Consider the following 17,741-nt stretch of genomic DNA (forward strand, 5'->3'; position numbering starts at 1 on the left):
TTTGTTTGTATTTACTGTATTAAAACTTTAATTACTTTGTTGCCATTGTCTGAACATCTTTGGCTGAGACCAGGCTACCGCACAGCATAGCTGACTTTTCAAGTCAGTTGACCTTCAGGCTCCCCACTTCTATAAAAGCAGTTAAATGCAATGAATATCAGGTGTAACAGTGCAATCTGTTCCAAACAGTGATTTCTAATAGCATACAGAATTGTCATCCTAAAAGTTGTTAGTATAACAAATTTTCATGTGCTTTACTTTTAAGAGGACTAGGCTACTGTACATACATAGAACAATATGATAACAGTACATATGAATTGCAGGATATATATTCAGAATAGTTAATCATACATTTATATCTTTATTAGTTTCATTCCTTATATTCCTATAGGTTACGTATTTTAAAGTATCATACTATGTAGACTAGATAAGCAACTTGCTGACACATTAACCACAGAAACTAAGTTCTCTTGTGGACAAGGGTCCATTCAAACATTTTGGGTCTTCAGCCTATGGCTGTCAGGTAATTGGACCTCACTTATACAAATACATAAAATTCTTTGGCCAAATAAAATATCATTAATGTTTCCATAAACTTCTTTACAGCTTCTCTCAGTTTATGAGCTGGTGCATAATCAGGATTATCAGAAAGAAAAAGGGGCCAAATACTGTATTTGTCAAACACCATAAAATGAATAAAATTAATTATTTGACAAATATTCAACCAGTGCTACTCTTCTACAGAAATACTGATGTGTAGTGATATGGAGACGTGACAACCAAGTAAATAATGTTAAAAAAAAAAGGCTAACACATTTTTCCATAGGTTGCTTAAGAATCAGGCATTACAGGTATGATCTCAGTCCGACTGAATTCACCAAAAAACTCTGGAGAACTTCCACAGGGCCGGTATTACATGACTTCGTCTTTCAAAGCCTGGACTGTCCTGCTCCCAAGGAATTTTTAACTTTTTTCTTTTAGTATTGCTACGCATTTCTTTAAGGAGCAGACCCTCCAGTGAGTGTTCTAGAGTATTTACACCCATATACGTGTGTGTGAATGCACACTCACACCTACACACTGAATACTTCTGAAAATAAATGTTCTAGCAGCCTAAAGAAAAACAACAACAACAAAACCAACAAACAACTCAGTCTTTGATGTCCTTTGTTAAGGGTATTCTCTCCCCAGCCAGATTTCACAAGCATTTCCATTCCATCCTTCCCAGCACTCACAGTTTCCACAGTTACAAACACCATTGCCTAGAACAGAATGAATAAAGGGCAATTATCATAATTGAAATGTACTACATTAAAATGTGTTTTATGGAAAGTAAAAAGCCATGCTAAAGTAGTTGCATTGTTCCTTTATTGTTCCCACCACCACCCTTTTTTTTTTTTTCTTTGGAAGGAAGCAATTACTGTACCATTGCATTAAGAAGCCACCCCAAACCCACACTTACAAAGCGTTAATGGCATTCTCTCAGTAATTCCAGCAGCAGAATTGAAAATATTGTAATTATGCCACCACTATTTGTACCTAGCTGTTGAGGCTCAGTGTTCACACTGCACCTCAAGGTTCAAGGAAAAACAAGATTACTTTTAAATATTGTGCAGAAAGTGAAAGACATAAAAAGTTACAAACAGAATAGCAATAAAAACATCACTTTGAATGTGAAAAATTTTAAACCTAAATTCTCAGAAGTGCTATACAAATAAATATCTCAAACTCTTCATTAGATGAAAACTGTGTTGGCCCTGTTCCACCGTGGTGAAATGTTAAGTACTGAGACATATATTTTATTTCAATGTTTTTCATGACTCTTGGATGCTCAGCATGAGACCTCTACAGCCTGGGTCTCCAATGTGAGCTCCTCTTCCTACTGACTTTATGAAGATCTGTGAACAGCTGCTGCAGCTGAAGATAAGGCTCCCGTTGCTTCTCTGCTGGCTACTTGCCCCCGGAAAAGGACCTTCGCTAACAGGCCTAGCTGGAAGACACCATTTACCACTGTCAGCCCTCCCACTTTCACTCTAATCGGCTTGCAGATTTCCTCCATAATTTCTCAGCAATAACTTTTCTAAAATAAAGATGTGTAACAGGAAGTAGCCAGTGAGTTATTCTGGCAATTCCCACATTGCTTCTCGTCACTCGATTTGTCATGAGGGTCTGTTGGCAGCCTGCCCATTTCTAGCCACATCTGCCACCTGAACTCTCAGACAATGTCAAGGTGAAGCCACTTTAATCACTAGCCATCACATCATAGGAAATACTGTCAGGTATTTCAGCCTCCCACTGAGAATTGTCTGATTGCCAGAAAGCTCTGTTAACCCACACAGCTACGACTCTCACCTATGAAATATCATCGGACAAGTGCATTTTGTCTGTGGCTTAAATGCACTATACACATAGAAAGTCCAGTAAGAGAAGAAAAGTTAAAGAAATCTCACGATCACAATGCTGACACTGTACGTCCTTTACCAAAAAGCAGTAACTCGTAGCCTATTACAGTGAAAAATGTTGATGGATTTCATGTCTGGCTTACTTATTTAGATTCATACTCAGGCTTTCAACTGTTGTTTTGAAACCTTAAGTTGATTATCACACTGCACAAAGAAACAATTATAGCATGTTTGAATAACCAGCAAATGCACTTCCTCCGTCAATGGAGAAAGACGAAGCTGGGCTTTGTCTAACATAATTCCCATCAACACAGTTTGTTTCTTAGAGCAATTAAGTGTTAGCCTGTACTGCACCTGTGCAAATGAGACCGTCGTGTTTGTCACAGTCTCTGTCATCGCATTCACAGAAATCACCTGAAATGTACCATTCCTGTGGTGAACAGATGCACTTTCCACAGTGGCAGGAACCTGGAATCACAAAAATTATTACTCGCAGTCAAAAAGCACTGGCATTTTCAGACTAGAAAATAACATCCCCAGACACACACGTGCACACAGACACATGCGCTTATGCACAAAATTGCTGCCTAAGAAGCTATTGTATAAAAGAAAATAATCAAGCTAAAAGCTTTTTGAATAAAAGGATTCTTTTCAAGTGAGCTACAGTATGGTAGGACATTACTACTAATGCTTTGATTCTGTTATTTCACTTAATCAGGACTCACATTTTGAAGTTTCTTTTGGTTTCAGAGACCTACAATCAGAGCTACTCTTGTCAGTAACTATTCTTTTTTTTTTTTACTAGAAAAGCTCAAATTGTCCCTGACCTACTGTTACTGAAGGCAATAAAATCGTACCCAGGAGGAAAATGTCTCCCCTCATCTAAAGCCTTTAGGGAAGAGTCCAAAAAAGACCAGAGGTGCCTAAGACTAACATTTAGATCCCCAAAATCCTCATCACCACAAATGAAGCTGCTCCACCTCCCATGGAGTTACTAAATATTTGCTCTAGATCAGAGGGAGCTTGTGCACATAATGGGGGTTCAGCAGTTTGCTCATTCCTGCAGAGTACCCCAATGCCCTTGTTGGGATAAGCCACTCTCCTCCTCCTCAGGACCGTCAAGTCACAACCCCACAGGCAAAGGAGGGACTTCATGGTGACGTTTGGATGACGCCATAACCCACTGAGCACCAGAAACCTCCCTTTAAGGGAAGATTCAGAGACATCCCTACCTTCAGGAGAAGGTTCACAGCTCTGAATCCTGGAAAGGGACAGTTGCCCCCAGGCACTGATGTGTCAGGAAGCATAAGAAGGGTGTGAGAGAGGCTTTCCTGCCCCTAGAAATGCCACTAGGAGATGGCACTTGCTCCTGGCTCGTTCCAACACCTGGCTCAAGTGAGCTGGTGTGTACATAGAATCAGAATCATTTAGCTTGGAAGAGACCGTTCAGATCAAGTCCAACCATAGCCTAACTCTGGCATTAAACCACGTCCCTAAGAACCTCATCTATATGTCTTTTAAACACCTCCAGGGGATGGTGACTCCACCACTTCCCTGGGTAGCCTGTTCCAATGCCTGACAACCCTTTCCGTGAAGAATTTTTTCCTGTTATCCAATCTGAACCTTCCCTGGTGCAACTTGAGGCCATTTCCTTTCATCCTATCGCTTGCTACTTGGGAGAAGAGACCAACCCCCTCCATGCTACACCCTCCTTTCAGGTGGTTGCAGACAGCGATCAGGTCTCCCCTCAGCCTCCTTTTCTCCAGGCCAAACAGCCCCAGTTCCCTCAGCTCATCCTCAGCTGCCTGACCCTATAAAGAGTTCAGACAGTGAAACAACAAGGTGGGGAGCTTAGTAGCTGCTGAGGAAAGATCCTTTTGTGGACCTAGGCCTAAGAACTGCTTACAGCACAAATCAATCCAAACATCTCAAAAACCAAATAAATTATAGCAAAGAATACACATATAGTTTCCAACTATGTGAGGCAGAGTTTAAAAAAAAAAAAAAGTCACCAAAGAAGCTGTCAACCTTTAACAGAATATGCTTATAAATGTTAGTTATGACATTTATAGTTAAATGCTGTCGAAAATCCCACCCTCTAGCAATATTTCCAGAATGATTCCAGTACAACGCCACCAATGTGTTTAATGCAATATTAAAGAAAAATATATAGACAGAAGCTTGGTTTTGTCAAAATCTAGGCTAAACAGAATTCATGGGTTACTTAACAGGCATGAGCCAAAGTGTATAAAATGATGCCATCCATCTATGCATTCCTTTCAGTGACCTCTGAATAAAATCCATAGTAATATTCCAACGTCTGTCAATACCGACCAATCTTCCCCTGTTTTTTTCCCATAAATACTGAAACTTAATTCTTTAAAACTCGAGAACAGCCTCAGCAAAGTATCTGGTTTTTTAATCAAAAATGTAAGTAATTTAGTCTTTATTGTAAGTTGACAAAGATTAGCTCATTGCTTAACTTAAGAGAAATGCTGGTTTTTCTTGTAACATATGGAATCTGTAAATATATACAGAAAGAGCTAGTGACTGGAACATTTAGGGATGGGAGTATTTGGTTAAGCATCTACTTTTTCCATGAGTTCTGAATATTGCTTACTGAGCCATGGGCCCAGAAAATACTGACATTCCCTTCAAGGATAAAAAATGCCATTGTATGAAGAGGGAGTGGAGGATAGCACACATATTGCATGGTTGCTGTATAAGAGATACACTAAAACTTACTTGGGGGTAATTTAAACCTAATGTCTCTGTTTATAGAAACTACAGCTGAAAAGAATGATGAATAGTATGAGAATTTTAGTGAAATTAAAGCAGTTAATAAGACCATGACATTATGAGAAACCTGAACTGACTCTGCATAAGCAAGCACTGATGCTGCTTCTGATGCTACTCATGGATGGTCACGATGTTTAAAACTATTTTGCAGAAGATACAGCAAATTTAACACCAAGTCAACCAAGGAAGATCAGGCTCCATAATGTAAAATCTGTTAGGAAGAATGAATGTATCAAGCCTTTTCACTGAACAGAGCATGCTGCTCTGGGAGGCTCCTCAGTTTAATTAAAATGAGTCTAATGAGTTGCAGGGTGTTCCCTGGGATCCTGGCCAGATCCTCTCAGATGGGATTTGGCTCATTACCCAGCTCGCATCCTGCACCATTACAGTAGCCATCTGCAGCCCTGCATTTACTGCCAGGGAGGCAGCAGCGTGGTGGGTGTTGCTGTTTTCCTTCAGAAGAGTTTTTGCTACAGGTGGCATAATCAGCGAGCCAAGATTTTGAAAATAGCCCAGGAATGTGGATGTCCAACTTTGCTTATATTAACAGAGTGTAATTTTCTGAAAGTGTTCAGCAGTTACCTGCTGAAAATCAGGACTCCTTAGGGTCTATTAAATCAAACATACAGAAACTCAAAGTCCCTCAGTCCATTACAGTGCTTGCATATCTTGGCTAGGTTTCCAGCAAAGATGGAATACCTAGCATTAGTCCACAGGCTAGAAATTCCCTTTTATTTGACCAGTAATGGTTAATGGTTACTTATTGCTCAATGTAATGAAACAGAAAGAACAATTTGTCACTTTGGCCTCTGGATAGTGCTGGTCACAATAGCTACGAGCAACATTTTAAAGCATGGGTACCCAGGAAAGTCATGATTTCCAGATACAAATCTAAGCATCAAGAATAGATTTGGATTAAAAAAAAAAAAAAAAAAAGGCTAGGCATAGAAACAAAAGCTACAAGCAATATGACTTTTTGTCTTTTCCTGTGATCCCCATCCTGCTCAGGGAAGCAGCAGGAGATAGTAGCCTCCTTGGATGTTCACTGACCACACACTTCTGGAAGTTATCTTACGTACGTATTTCTCTGCTGAGACAAGTACATACATATGACCAGCTGTTGCAATGATGAGGCTGCTATAGCATCAAATTTGACAGAGCGTTATTATACTGACTGTCCTCAGGGTAACCTTCCATCACAGGGGAAGCTTACTTGTGCTGGGAGGCCAAAGAAACTTAAAAAAAATAAATCCCACTAGTGTTCCTGAATATGGATTTAGGTTCAGGTTTGCAATTCCCATAGAACATAGACACTGTTCAACAGTGCACTACTCCCTTAGAAAATATGGATGTTTGAAGCCTCCATTCATGCAGCCAGGTTTAAAAGCACTACGCATTTAAATTTCCTTTGCACTGAAATTAAGATTACCACATGAACAATGGGAAATCTGCCTGATGTAGAAGGTGCCTAACTGGTTTTTTTTCTAGCTAGAAGATTTCTTCCCTGTCTATGTAAGGGATATGCAAGTAGAGGAAACGGCACATCCACTCCAGAGTGGGTGCATCTATAATAGCCTCCAGCCAGTCCTACCACCCATTTTTTGTCTGTTCTTTTTCAGACATATTATATACAAAAACAGGCAGTTTGCACTATGGGGAAGCTAAAAAGTCCTCTTTCCAGTAATGCAATTTCCTAGCCTGAAAGGCTGCAAGATAAGAACCTTAAAGAACAATTTCAGATAATCATCAAGATTTTCTAAATTTTGTTCCTCCCCATGGCAATTTTTTTATAGCTGGACTGAAGCTGATGCAACCACCTGAATAAAAATTAGTAAATGAGACAGTCTGTGGGATTCGGGGGTGTGGGGGCGTGGGTTGCAGATGTCTACCTTTCCTTCTTGGGGGGAGGGCGATTAAGCATACCAAATGTTGCTGTTAAACACTCTCCTCCACTTACAGTCGTCTGAGACATTATATTTGCCAGCTTGCCCACTGCAGTGATGCTGCAGGTAGTGCCCCCGTCCTTCAAACTGGATGGAGCACTAATGGTTAGTTTAGAATGTACAGCTGTTCAGTGCAGACCATCAGATAAACACATGCAGGAAATTATATACTATTAACAAATTGCATAGGAGAGCGACGCTGCTAAACACGTATGGCTGTGGTGGGTGTTTGACAAAATGGATGTAAGTGCATTACACAGCCAAATATAACATCCTTTTAATAATAGGTGCCTTTTTAAGAAAGGGTTACTGAACAACAACCCACTGCCATGCACATTAGTCTTCTAGAACATGACCATTTTCTTCTGCCAGGGCACTGACATGAGGTAGCTCAGCTGCCGGTTCTTACCCTTTCCCGAGCATAATATGCCATCCGCTGACTCGCAGAGACTCCTGCTCTCCTCCTCCGTCATATTGCACTTCCTTGAATGTTGGCACATCTTTCCAAACCACCCGTCCTGGCAAATGCATCGGCCGCATGAGCAGATACCATGGCCTGTAATGACAACAAGGTTTCTTATGAGCAAAACAAAGCAGAAAGTAGTGACTGCGGTCGCAACTGAGAGCATCTCCAGACCTCTGCAGTGTGAAGTGCACACTATGGGATAGACAGATAGACAGATGGACAGCACAGCTTCCAGGCAGTGTGGCCTTCTTCAGTTCTCTCATTCTTGTGTTAAACAGGGCACCCTATTGATGTGCAGAAAAGTGTAGGCATGGCTCCCCTCATTTGAGAAGCTCGGCATCAACTCAACTCTATGGGATATCCCCTAATCCACAGTGCATTGAGGACAGACACAACCCTTTCCCTCCCAGGTCTTTAATCCTGCAGCCCTGTGCTGAAGTCTCACCTACATATCCCACACTGTCGCCTGGAGAAGCAGACCCCAGCACAGGGCTGGGAGCAGTGCACTACACAGCTGAACAGGCAAGGGAGATAAAGGCCCCTTACTGCTGGTTGTCTGCTGCAGTGCATGGAGCAGCCGACGTGCAAAAGCTGTCCTCAGCATACTCTGCAATTACTATAGACTAATTCATAGAGCAAAGGATGAAGATATTTCCCCCAGGGTCCCATGCAACTGTTAAAATTGGTTGTACGTAAAACCAACTGGCAACCTACAAAGAGTTCCTCTCCTCACCGTAACAACATCCTCTTTCTGTTCTGTGTCTCTTCTCCAGACAAAGCCATCCCAGCTCAGCAGTTTAACTGGTTTGGCACTTTCATTCCTGTTACTGTAGTGAAATGCTCAGGCAGAAGCAAGAAGGAGGAAGAGACCAAAGCATTCTCCAGAGCAAACGCTTGTGTGAGCCCAAGGCAGGACTTCTCAGAAGAATGGTCAGGGCACCATGGAGGGTTCTCTCCACAGGGACACAGGCGTTTCAGTTCTGAGGTCAAGACAAGAAGCCTGGATGAGAGGGAAGGTGGACAGGCAGAAGAAGAATAAAGTAGCAAGGAGATAGCTATCAAAAGGCAATTAATAATAAGAGAGGGAAATGGGGAGAAATGAAAGAGGAATGAGAAAAAACATAAAATGGAGAGCAAGTGGAGAGGAATACACTCTGAAATGTTAGAGAAAGAAGGACAGATAATGACAAGTGAGGGTAAGGTCAAAGAAACTCCAGAACATGGGTCAAAGACAGAGCTTAGAAGTTTTAATCAATGTTTAAAAAAAAAAAGAAGAAAAAATGCAGTGAAATAGAATTTTTGATAATTATTTGTACAAAGATTAATAAACCAGGAAAATATGTTGAACGGTAAACTGATGGGGAAATCTGGCTTGGAAGAAGGGAAAAGCACCAACAAATGCAGACAAGAATACAGAAATTTTAAGGAGAAGAATAATAAATATTTCCCAGTCAGAATTTCAGTTTTCAACCTTGAATAATATTTCTGCAGCAGAGAAGATCATTCCTCAGCTAATTAGGTGACTGGGCTTAAAAGAAGCAAATTATACATACCAGTGACTTTCGTCCTATCCCACCGGCTACGTAGAGCCAGGGAGTGGAAGAGAATGAGATAATGTGGGAGGATGGGCTGGGAGGAAGGGAACAAGCAGTAGGTGTATCTGGCAGAGCATTGAGCTGTAGGATGCAGAAAAGCAAAGCAGCAATTTTGCTTTTCTAATTTGTGGACTTCTCATGAGGCAACAGTGCAGCTTGACATTGGAAACTGGGAGGCAGCGCTGACAGAAGCCGAAAGGAGAAACAAACCTTGTAGATTGCTATAAGTGGAATTCCTTGCTTTACTGATGGCCAAATACTCTACTAATTTAAATTAGAAAATATTGGAAGTTCCAAAGTCTTGGAGGTGTCATTTACAGCAATCTAAATGTTCAGAATAATTTTTGTACCCCAGACTGTGTATTGTTTTTTTAAAAAATATTATTACCTATACAAATTTAAATGCTCAGTGACAATGACGCAGGCTTATTATGAGGGTATTCCTCTCCACTTCTGCAAGTGATATTCAGGAATTATAAATTTACATATATGCATTTGACATATATAAAATATTAAAAATTGATAACTTGCAATGACAGAAGCTTGATGCTACTTTAGCTTCTGTGTTAGACTGGGAAACAAGAACCGCTATACCACAAACCAAAATAAAAGAGGTAGAAAACAAGCATATATACTTTTTCATATGCTCCTTCCAGGTAGATGGCATGCAATTGTTTACATTAACTTACTATAGCTAAGCTTGTGTCAGATAATTTTTATCTGCATTGTCTATTTTTGCTTAGTAACACATAGATTAAATTTGAGAATAGCTCAACCACTGAAAAGCAAAATATACAACTGGATATCGGTGTTGGAAAATTATTTGTGGAGATACAAATACTTGTACTCATTTTAGCAGAAAATAGTAAGAAATCTATGCTGATTTCACTGAGAAAATAATTCTGTATCATTTTTCTTCTATAGTCATTGTGATTTATAGAATGCAGAGACTGATCATGTCTGTAAAGCCTTTAAACAAGTCAAATAAAAAGGTAATGAATAATCTATTAATATACAGCAGAGTTTACAGTCTACCACATAAAATTTGTACATATATCTTTCTGAGATGACCATTCCTCTCCTCCTTTATGACACGTAAATCCTCAAAACATAAACAATTCGTTTGTCTCAAGTAATCCATTGTACCCAAATAATATTGACTCATAGCTGACACCAGCTTGGACACTACAGTTCTTCAGATGCCTCATCCGTCAGGGCAGTGAGTATGCAAGTACTCAGCCCAAAGGCTGTTAACTCCTACAATATCTATCTTCTCTTTGTGCTAGCCTGTGAAAAACTGCTTTGCAATGTTTAGTTACGTACGTCCTCCTTGCAAAGGCTCTTTGCATTTGTCTGAAGGTGTCCAAACACGGTGACCAAAAGGAAGGGCCAAAACATTATAAGCAACAGCTTTCTGTTGAATGTAATATTCAAATTGCCTTCAAAGTATCTCAGTTTCATTCCAATGAATCCCAGACTCTCAAGGTTATGTGCAAGAGCAGCAACAAAATGTGCTACTCTTGCTCATAAGTCCTTTTAGATCTGAATATAATTGCCTTCATAGAGAAGAATAAAATTCAAGAACATAGCAATCACAGAGCAAAGGGAAAAAGGAAAATCTCTAATTGAAGAAGTCCAGCCCACCTGAATTGGCTAACATGATAAAATATTGATTTAACTATTCAGATTAAGCAGATTCACTGGAAAGCATTGGTCATCAATTCAGATTTAACATAAAACACTTAAAATCACCAAAAAAATCACATGTTGCAATGGCTCTGACACTATAGATCTTCATTCATCACAATCTGTGTTAATGAACATTTAAATATATTACAGAATGTTTTAAACATTAATCTCCTGTGAAGAAAAAAGACTATGATGAGGGAGAGGCAAAGGAGAGAAAAAGATAATGTTGCAGATACTGTTTCTTTGTTTAGAATTATCAATAAATCAAATAACTGTAAGAATTAAATGTGAAATATGAATGCAGCAATAAAGTAAACCCTGACTGATTACTAGTGCAGGTCCATTATAATTCAAATGAACCCAAATCAAACTGGACACCAGGATGAATTATTTCTTACCACTGGGCGGTTGTGAGAACTTCAGTTTAGGACTACTCATGGAACTGTTGTCAGAGTTCCCAAAAAACCTGCATGATCGTTTTCTAATAGGAAAGGCACTACTACATGGGAATGTCTCTATGATGAAAAAGGGTAAGTAATCATTGCAGAGGAAGCTGGTTCATATTTGTAGACTAACTGAATATAATCAGATTATATTCACAAAGGGCAAATTGAGGCAAGCCCTAAACAAAATTTGGCACATCTGAAGAACAAATTTCTCAAACTAATATAATAAATATATCATAAAGTCAATATTAACCAGAAATGGGGGAAACAAAATTTCAGACATAAAAATATGAATTTGAATGTCCTATATGAAGAGCTGATCTGATAGTCAAGCAACATTTCTCCACAGTAAGAGAGAAGTCCATCCAGGTCTAATGGTGCAGAGATGCTACGAGACAGGAATGAGAAGGCTGCACAGCCAAAAAAGTAAAATGAAATAGATAGCAACCAATATAAATGAGAAATTTTGCTGTGAATAAAATGGACATAATAGGAAAGAAAAAAATCTGTAACAGGATGAAAAATAAGAAGTTTTAAAAGTGTACTAGAAATATGAAAAACCTCGGCATAATGCAGGATCTCTGATTTAGAGCAATACAGTAAATGAAATTAACATTTCTCTCCATATTTAAATAGAAACAGGATTTTCTTTCTTTTCTTTATTACAGGACTATGATAAAGAACTTTCCATTATATTATTAACATAAGAGAATATTAAACAACATCTATCTGGGAGAAATATTTCTAAGTCAACAGGCTTCATTAACCTTCCCAAATATGCTAAAAAATGTTGGTAAAAGTATTAGTGGATCACTGATTTTTATTTTTATTTTTATTGAATATGAGAATGCCATAAGACTGGGACAGTTGTGACAACTGCAGTTAGAGAAACCTAATATAAATGTTAAGCAAAACACTGATTGTCTATTACATTTTCATAAAAGGTCACTTATTATTGTCCAAATCTAATAAAAGTGGACTGTGGCTCCAATTAGAGCAACATAACAGGCAGGCAGCTCACTAAAAACTTCAAATGAAACACTGCAGTGAGAAGGGCTAATACCATCCTCATATGCATATAGCCATAGAGAAGTGAGTAGGAACAGAAATGAGTAGGAATGTTTAGAGAAATGATGACGTGGACATTAAAGTCCTGCAGCTCCCTGTGATATCCATGTTTGAAGAGATTTTGAAAAACTTGGAAGAGTCCCAAAAAGTTGCAAAGAAATAATTCAAAGGGCAGAGAAAGGACATGTGGAAAGAACTGGAAAGATCTCTATCTGCTGAGCCTATTGGAAGAAAAACAAAAAACAAAACAAAAAACAACACAAAAAAACCCAAACCAAAACAACAACAACAAAAACTAAGAAGTGTTTCAATTTCAGCAGGATCTGAACTACTTCCTTTCAATGGGGATTCTCAAACTACTGGAGAAAGACAAAGCAAGAACCATGGAGAAAAGCTGATACTGCCAAATTCATCTGAGAAAAGAAACAGCGTTTCCAACAAGGAAGATGAATATTGGAACAAACTTTCTAGTGATGTTGGCATGGGCTGCTCATGTCTTAGAGTCTTCAGAGCAGAGCGTGGTCTTGTCTGAGACAGGTTTTAGTTGCACACAGACTTCAGTACAAGGGAAGCCTGAGTATAGTGTGATGGCTATTTTTGCCTAATATATGAAGTTCAACATATAAGCCCTTTTTGGCTTTGCAAATTAATATCTATTTATCAACTTAAATGTTGATGCATTGGCAATTCCTTTACTGCTCATTTCAACAGAAAGATTCAATTCAAATGCTTTTTACAAACCTAAATCATATTTTATGTTGTCTGAAAAGCTAAACAAACTACGTTCTCTGTGCATCTAGGTGAAGTCTCAGCTTTTCATATACCTGTACAAATGCCTGGGTGACCAGGACAGAGATCTGTAGTGCATTTAAAAGAAAAAATAGAAAAGTAAAATTAGCTAAGTAAAACCAAACTAATGTAACACAGAATATACCATACACATTAATACCTGTACTGGCTACATTGGTCACCCTCATATTTAATTCAATGCCTACTGATCCTTTTGAATTTATCTGTTGCTGCCTCTGGATGTTTCTCAGAGCCAGGATGAAGTAGTTAAGCCTCTGGATGTTTCTCAGAGCCAGGATGAAGTAGTTAAGTGCAAGGACACAGGCACTGAATCATTAACTCTTTACTTAGTGTTGTCAAAATAAAACCCTAAAACACAATAGCTTTGTGCCAGGTAGGCTGACTTCTCCACTAGTTAATACAGTCATTTTCACTTATTTTAGCACCAGTTTTATCCAATTTTTTTTCCCCAAGAGGACCAATTGCATTTTCCAATAAAAATTACCATAATAAAAATTCTCTATTAAAAATTATAAAACTGTCTAGTGAATTCTGTAACAATTATTCGGTATTTCAGATTCCTCAGTCAAAAGAACGTGGCCCCTGCTCTGAAGATTCTTCAACAGAAAAGATGAAAAACCTAGGAAATAAAGTAATACTTGAACAGGAAACAGTGACATTATGGGTTTAATTCAGATGCCTAGTGCCATTTGGCATACCCTAATATATCAAGGACAACCTCCTAATGGCAGCAGCTATGCAGGCAGCCCTGTGTCCTTGTGGAGCCAAGCTGGAGTCAGGCACGGTAGCCCGGGGCATCAGAAATCATACAAAGTGTCTAAGTTTAGGCAACTGCAGTCTTTGAAATTATGTCCCATGTAGCCTCAGAAGCCATTCTAGAATCAGGAACTGAATTCATATTTCTGAATTTTCAGACCAGGCAGTGCCAAAAGTTGTCATCAGCTGGGAGAATGGCTGGTTTTATTTTTCTCTCCTAATTTGAATTTTAGATGTATTAGAAAGTTCCATAAATGTCCTATATACTTCTGTTTCTGTGAAGAAACATTAGTGAAAGAAATGAAGAAATCATCTGACTGCAACTGCACCATAACATTAATACTTAGCTTTACTTAATGAAGCATATCATTAATCATATCTCTCTCATTTTTATGGTTATGATCTTATTGATCCTCATAAGAACATGCTATCTGAAAATATTTGTGCTTCACGGAGCAGATGACAAAAATAAATGTCATTCATTATTTCTGTAGTATGGACCTGTAACTTTCACCCAAAATAATTCACAGTTTATGTTATATATCTTGAACATAAAATAACACAGTTATATTAAAAAAAAAAAAAAAAAAAGATAGAAAGGCGTTACTTCCACTGAATCGAATTACTCAGCCTGGCTGGATAGTGATGAAAAATTTATATTAAAAGGAGATGGCAATTAGGGGAAAGTTATACCAGTCCTTTGAGAGGGAGTACTTCCATTTTACATCCTTGTGATGACTATGTGATCTTAGAATACTTCACTAATTGTAAGAATATGATGTGGAAGCTTCTGTCTCTATTGTAAAAGTATAAAACATTGGAAAGCTGGGAATTGTGGCTTTAAGTGTATGTACGCCTCATAAAGCACAGCTTTTCCCTTGTTCTCTGCCAATATGTAGAGTCTTAAGACTGGTGCGCATGATGCGTGAATGGAAATGTGTAGTTAAGCACCAGAAGAAACACCAGAATGAAACATCAGAATGAGGTTAAAAACATGACCTGGATTGATAACCAACAACACATTCACAGCAGTAAAACTGAGGAATGTATTAATTTGTCAAAAACAGAAGGTCTGCACTCTTGTAAAACAATGGTATGATGACTTTCATGATGACTTGTCAGCAGAAGACCACGTGCTCAACAACAAAGGATGTCAACACAAACACAGCGCATAACACGTCATTCCTTTCCTTGTGAGCCCAAGAACAGCATTGTCCTAAGAATGTAAAAAATGAGAAAGCAGAGACAACAGGCACCAAACTTGCCTAAAATTTGCAGAGATGAAAGTAAGCAAAATTATGAATCATGAATCATAAGGATCATCCTAACTGTTGGGTCTGAAATGATTAAAAGACATGTCTAAAAACCAGTTTGTTGTTGTCAGTCAAGATGAAGCAAAAAGACCTACTAAGAACTTGGTGGGCGGCATCTTTTATCCATCTTCTATGTCACACACAAGTGATTCTGACCAAACTACCTAAATACAGACACTTTGACGCTTGTATGTGGGTATGAGAATGCACGTGAATGAAATCAGGAAAAGAATGTGTCTGAGTGGTGAAAATTAACTTACTTGGGGATTTTATTTAAAAAAATATTAACTCCACCTCCCATAAAGTCTCATGTAGAGTTTCACTGCACCGGTTTCCTACAGTTAGAGGACACAGAGGTGTGAAGGCAGACCTGAGTAAGGAGGGAAATATTAATTACCTCAGCATTTCCTCCAATAATAAATCAGCTCCTCCAGCTTCTGTGAGCCTTTATATTACACCAGAATCTCAAAGTAATGAGAACTAATGCCTTTTACCAAAAGGCATTGGTATAAGCAAAAAAAATATAGCTGCATTTACTCTTTGATGTGACAGGATATGACATGTCATTACACAACTGGATTCCCTGCAGTGTTAGGATTATATTTTGATGTGCCATGACCAAAACAAATAGTTAAAAACTCATCAAATTGAATTTGCTCGCTTGAAAATAAACAAATCAGACTTCTCAAAATATTCTATTACCACCAAAGAACAGGCTTAATGGGATGACCAGAGGCTTAGTTGTTTCTTAGTGTCAAGGACAGTGCAGACTTTCATGACTAAATATTAAAAGGTCTTATCAAATATTATTATCTAATTGGTGGCCCACTATATGAAGCACAGACTGAAATACTCGCATAAACCAAAATGGGAGCATCCCTAGAAATATGTAAGGGCTTTGCTATGAGTTACCTATTATGAATTTCAACCTTTGCTAGTAACTCTAGTCAAGAACTTGTGTGGAGATTCAACCACTTTTTTACTATTTCTGTTGGGTTTATTTTTATTGTAGCATTTTTAAACAACATAATCCTGCACCAGCCAGTAGCATGCAGAGGACCCAAAAGGGCCTCTGTTCTATTCCTTCAATGGTTGCTGCATTTCTATGACAAGAACTCACAGCTAGGAGAATAATGGCCCAGAGAACAAATCAAAATGAGTGAAGTTAAGAGCATTATGGAATCAATTTCAAATTGATCTTTCCTGTTGTCCTGAATTCTAGTTGCCTGTCTGCCCTCAATCCTGAAAGGGAACAGAACATAATGGACAACAGTCAAACCAGTGAGGCAGAGCAGCCAACGGTGACATCAACTGAAAAGCATGACTGGACACAGTAGGGGAACAAATAACACTTGAAAGCTCAGGACACATCTGCGGGTAGCAGTACAGACATAACGTCAGAGGAGAGAGAAAAATATCTCTCACCAGGATACAAGATAAGTAAATATCAAACCTGGTGTGCATTGGTGACATAGCTGTGCCAAGAAAGAACTTACGCTGGCAAACCTGGCAAATAGGTCAAGGGAGGTGGTTCTAATCTGCTCTCATGAGACCCCACCTGGAGTACTGCATCCAGTTCTGGGGTCCCCCGTAGAAGAAAGACATTGCCCTGTTGAAACGGGTCAAGAGGAGGGCTGCAAGAATGGTCAGAGGGCTGGAACACCTCTCCCGTGAAGGAGGGCTGAGAGAGTTGGGGTTGTTCAGCCTGGAGAAGAGAAAGCTCCAGGGAGACCTTATTACAGCCTTCTAGTACTTAAAGGGGGCTTACAAGAACTAGGGAGAAAGATTTTTTTCCCAAGTTCTGTAGTGACAGGACAAGGGGTGCTGGTTTTAAACTGAAATAGGGTAGCGTTTAGATTGGACATTAGGGAGAAATTGTTTACTATAAGGGTGTTGTGACATCAGAATATGTTGCCCAGAGAAGTTGTGGAGGGCCCATCATTGAAAGTGTCCAAGGCCTGGCTGGACGGGGCTTTGAGCAACCCGACCTAGTGAAAGATGTCTCTGCCCATGGCAGGAGAGTTGAACTAGATGATCTTTAAAAGTCCCTTCCAATACAAGCCATTCTATGATTCTGTGATTCTATAATTCTATGAATCCATTTCTAATAGCAGAGTGCTGTGGAATAGATGCCGAGTCCTCCTGCAAACTCTGTCTCTGTGGGGACATAATGTCTCTATTCCTGGTATTGCAATGATAGACAGCTGAATTTATAAGTGAATGACTCACTACAATCATGCAGTAACATGGTAATAGGGTCTCGCTCAGTTGTACCCTAATTTTTCATATCTTTCGCCTCATGTCTTTCTACCATTGCATAAACAGCTGGTCTGGAAAGCAAACTATTAATCAATCTCTGCTGGTCAGAGAAGGCCAGTAACAATTCTTATTCAAATCATTTAGGCTGTCATTCACATTTCTCATTTCATCATTCATTTAATCTGAAAACACTGG

General features: G+C 38.9%; 1 protein-coding gene across 1 annotated transcript in view; it reads right to left on the reverse strand.

The window, feature by feature from the left end:
* The window catches only part of ITGBL1 (integrin subunit beta like 1), a 144,448-nt gene continuing 126,707 nt past the window's right edge, over positions 1-17,741 (reverse strand). The window contains exons 9-11 of the mRNA XM_065656294.1: positions 7,554-7,700; positions 2,757-2,870; positions 1-1,262 (exon numbers count right to left, since the gene is read on the reverse strand). Of these exons, the coding sequence (XP_065512366.1) occupies positions 1,171-1,262; positions 2,757-2,870; positions 7,554-7,700 (353 nt within the window). The 3' untranslated portion in view covers positions 1-1,170. The remainder of the gene's footprint in view (positions 1,263-2,756; positions 2,871-7,553; positions 7,701-17,741) is intronic.

Source organism: Caloenas nicobarica, chromosome 1 (genome assembly GCF_036013445.1).
Source record: "Caloenas nicobarica isolate bCalNic1 chromosome 1, bCalNic1.hap1, whole genome shotgun sequence".
In the NCBI taxonomy this organism is placed as follows: domain Eukaryota; kingdom Metazoa; phylum Chordata; class Aves; order Columbiformes; family Columbidae; genus Caloenas; species Caloenas nicobarica.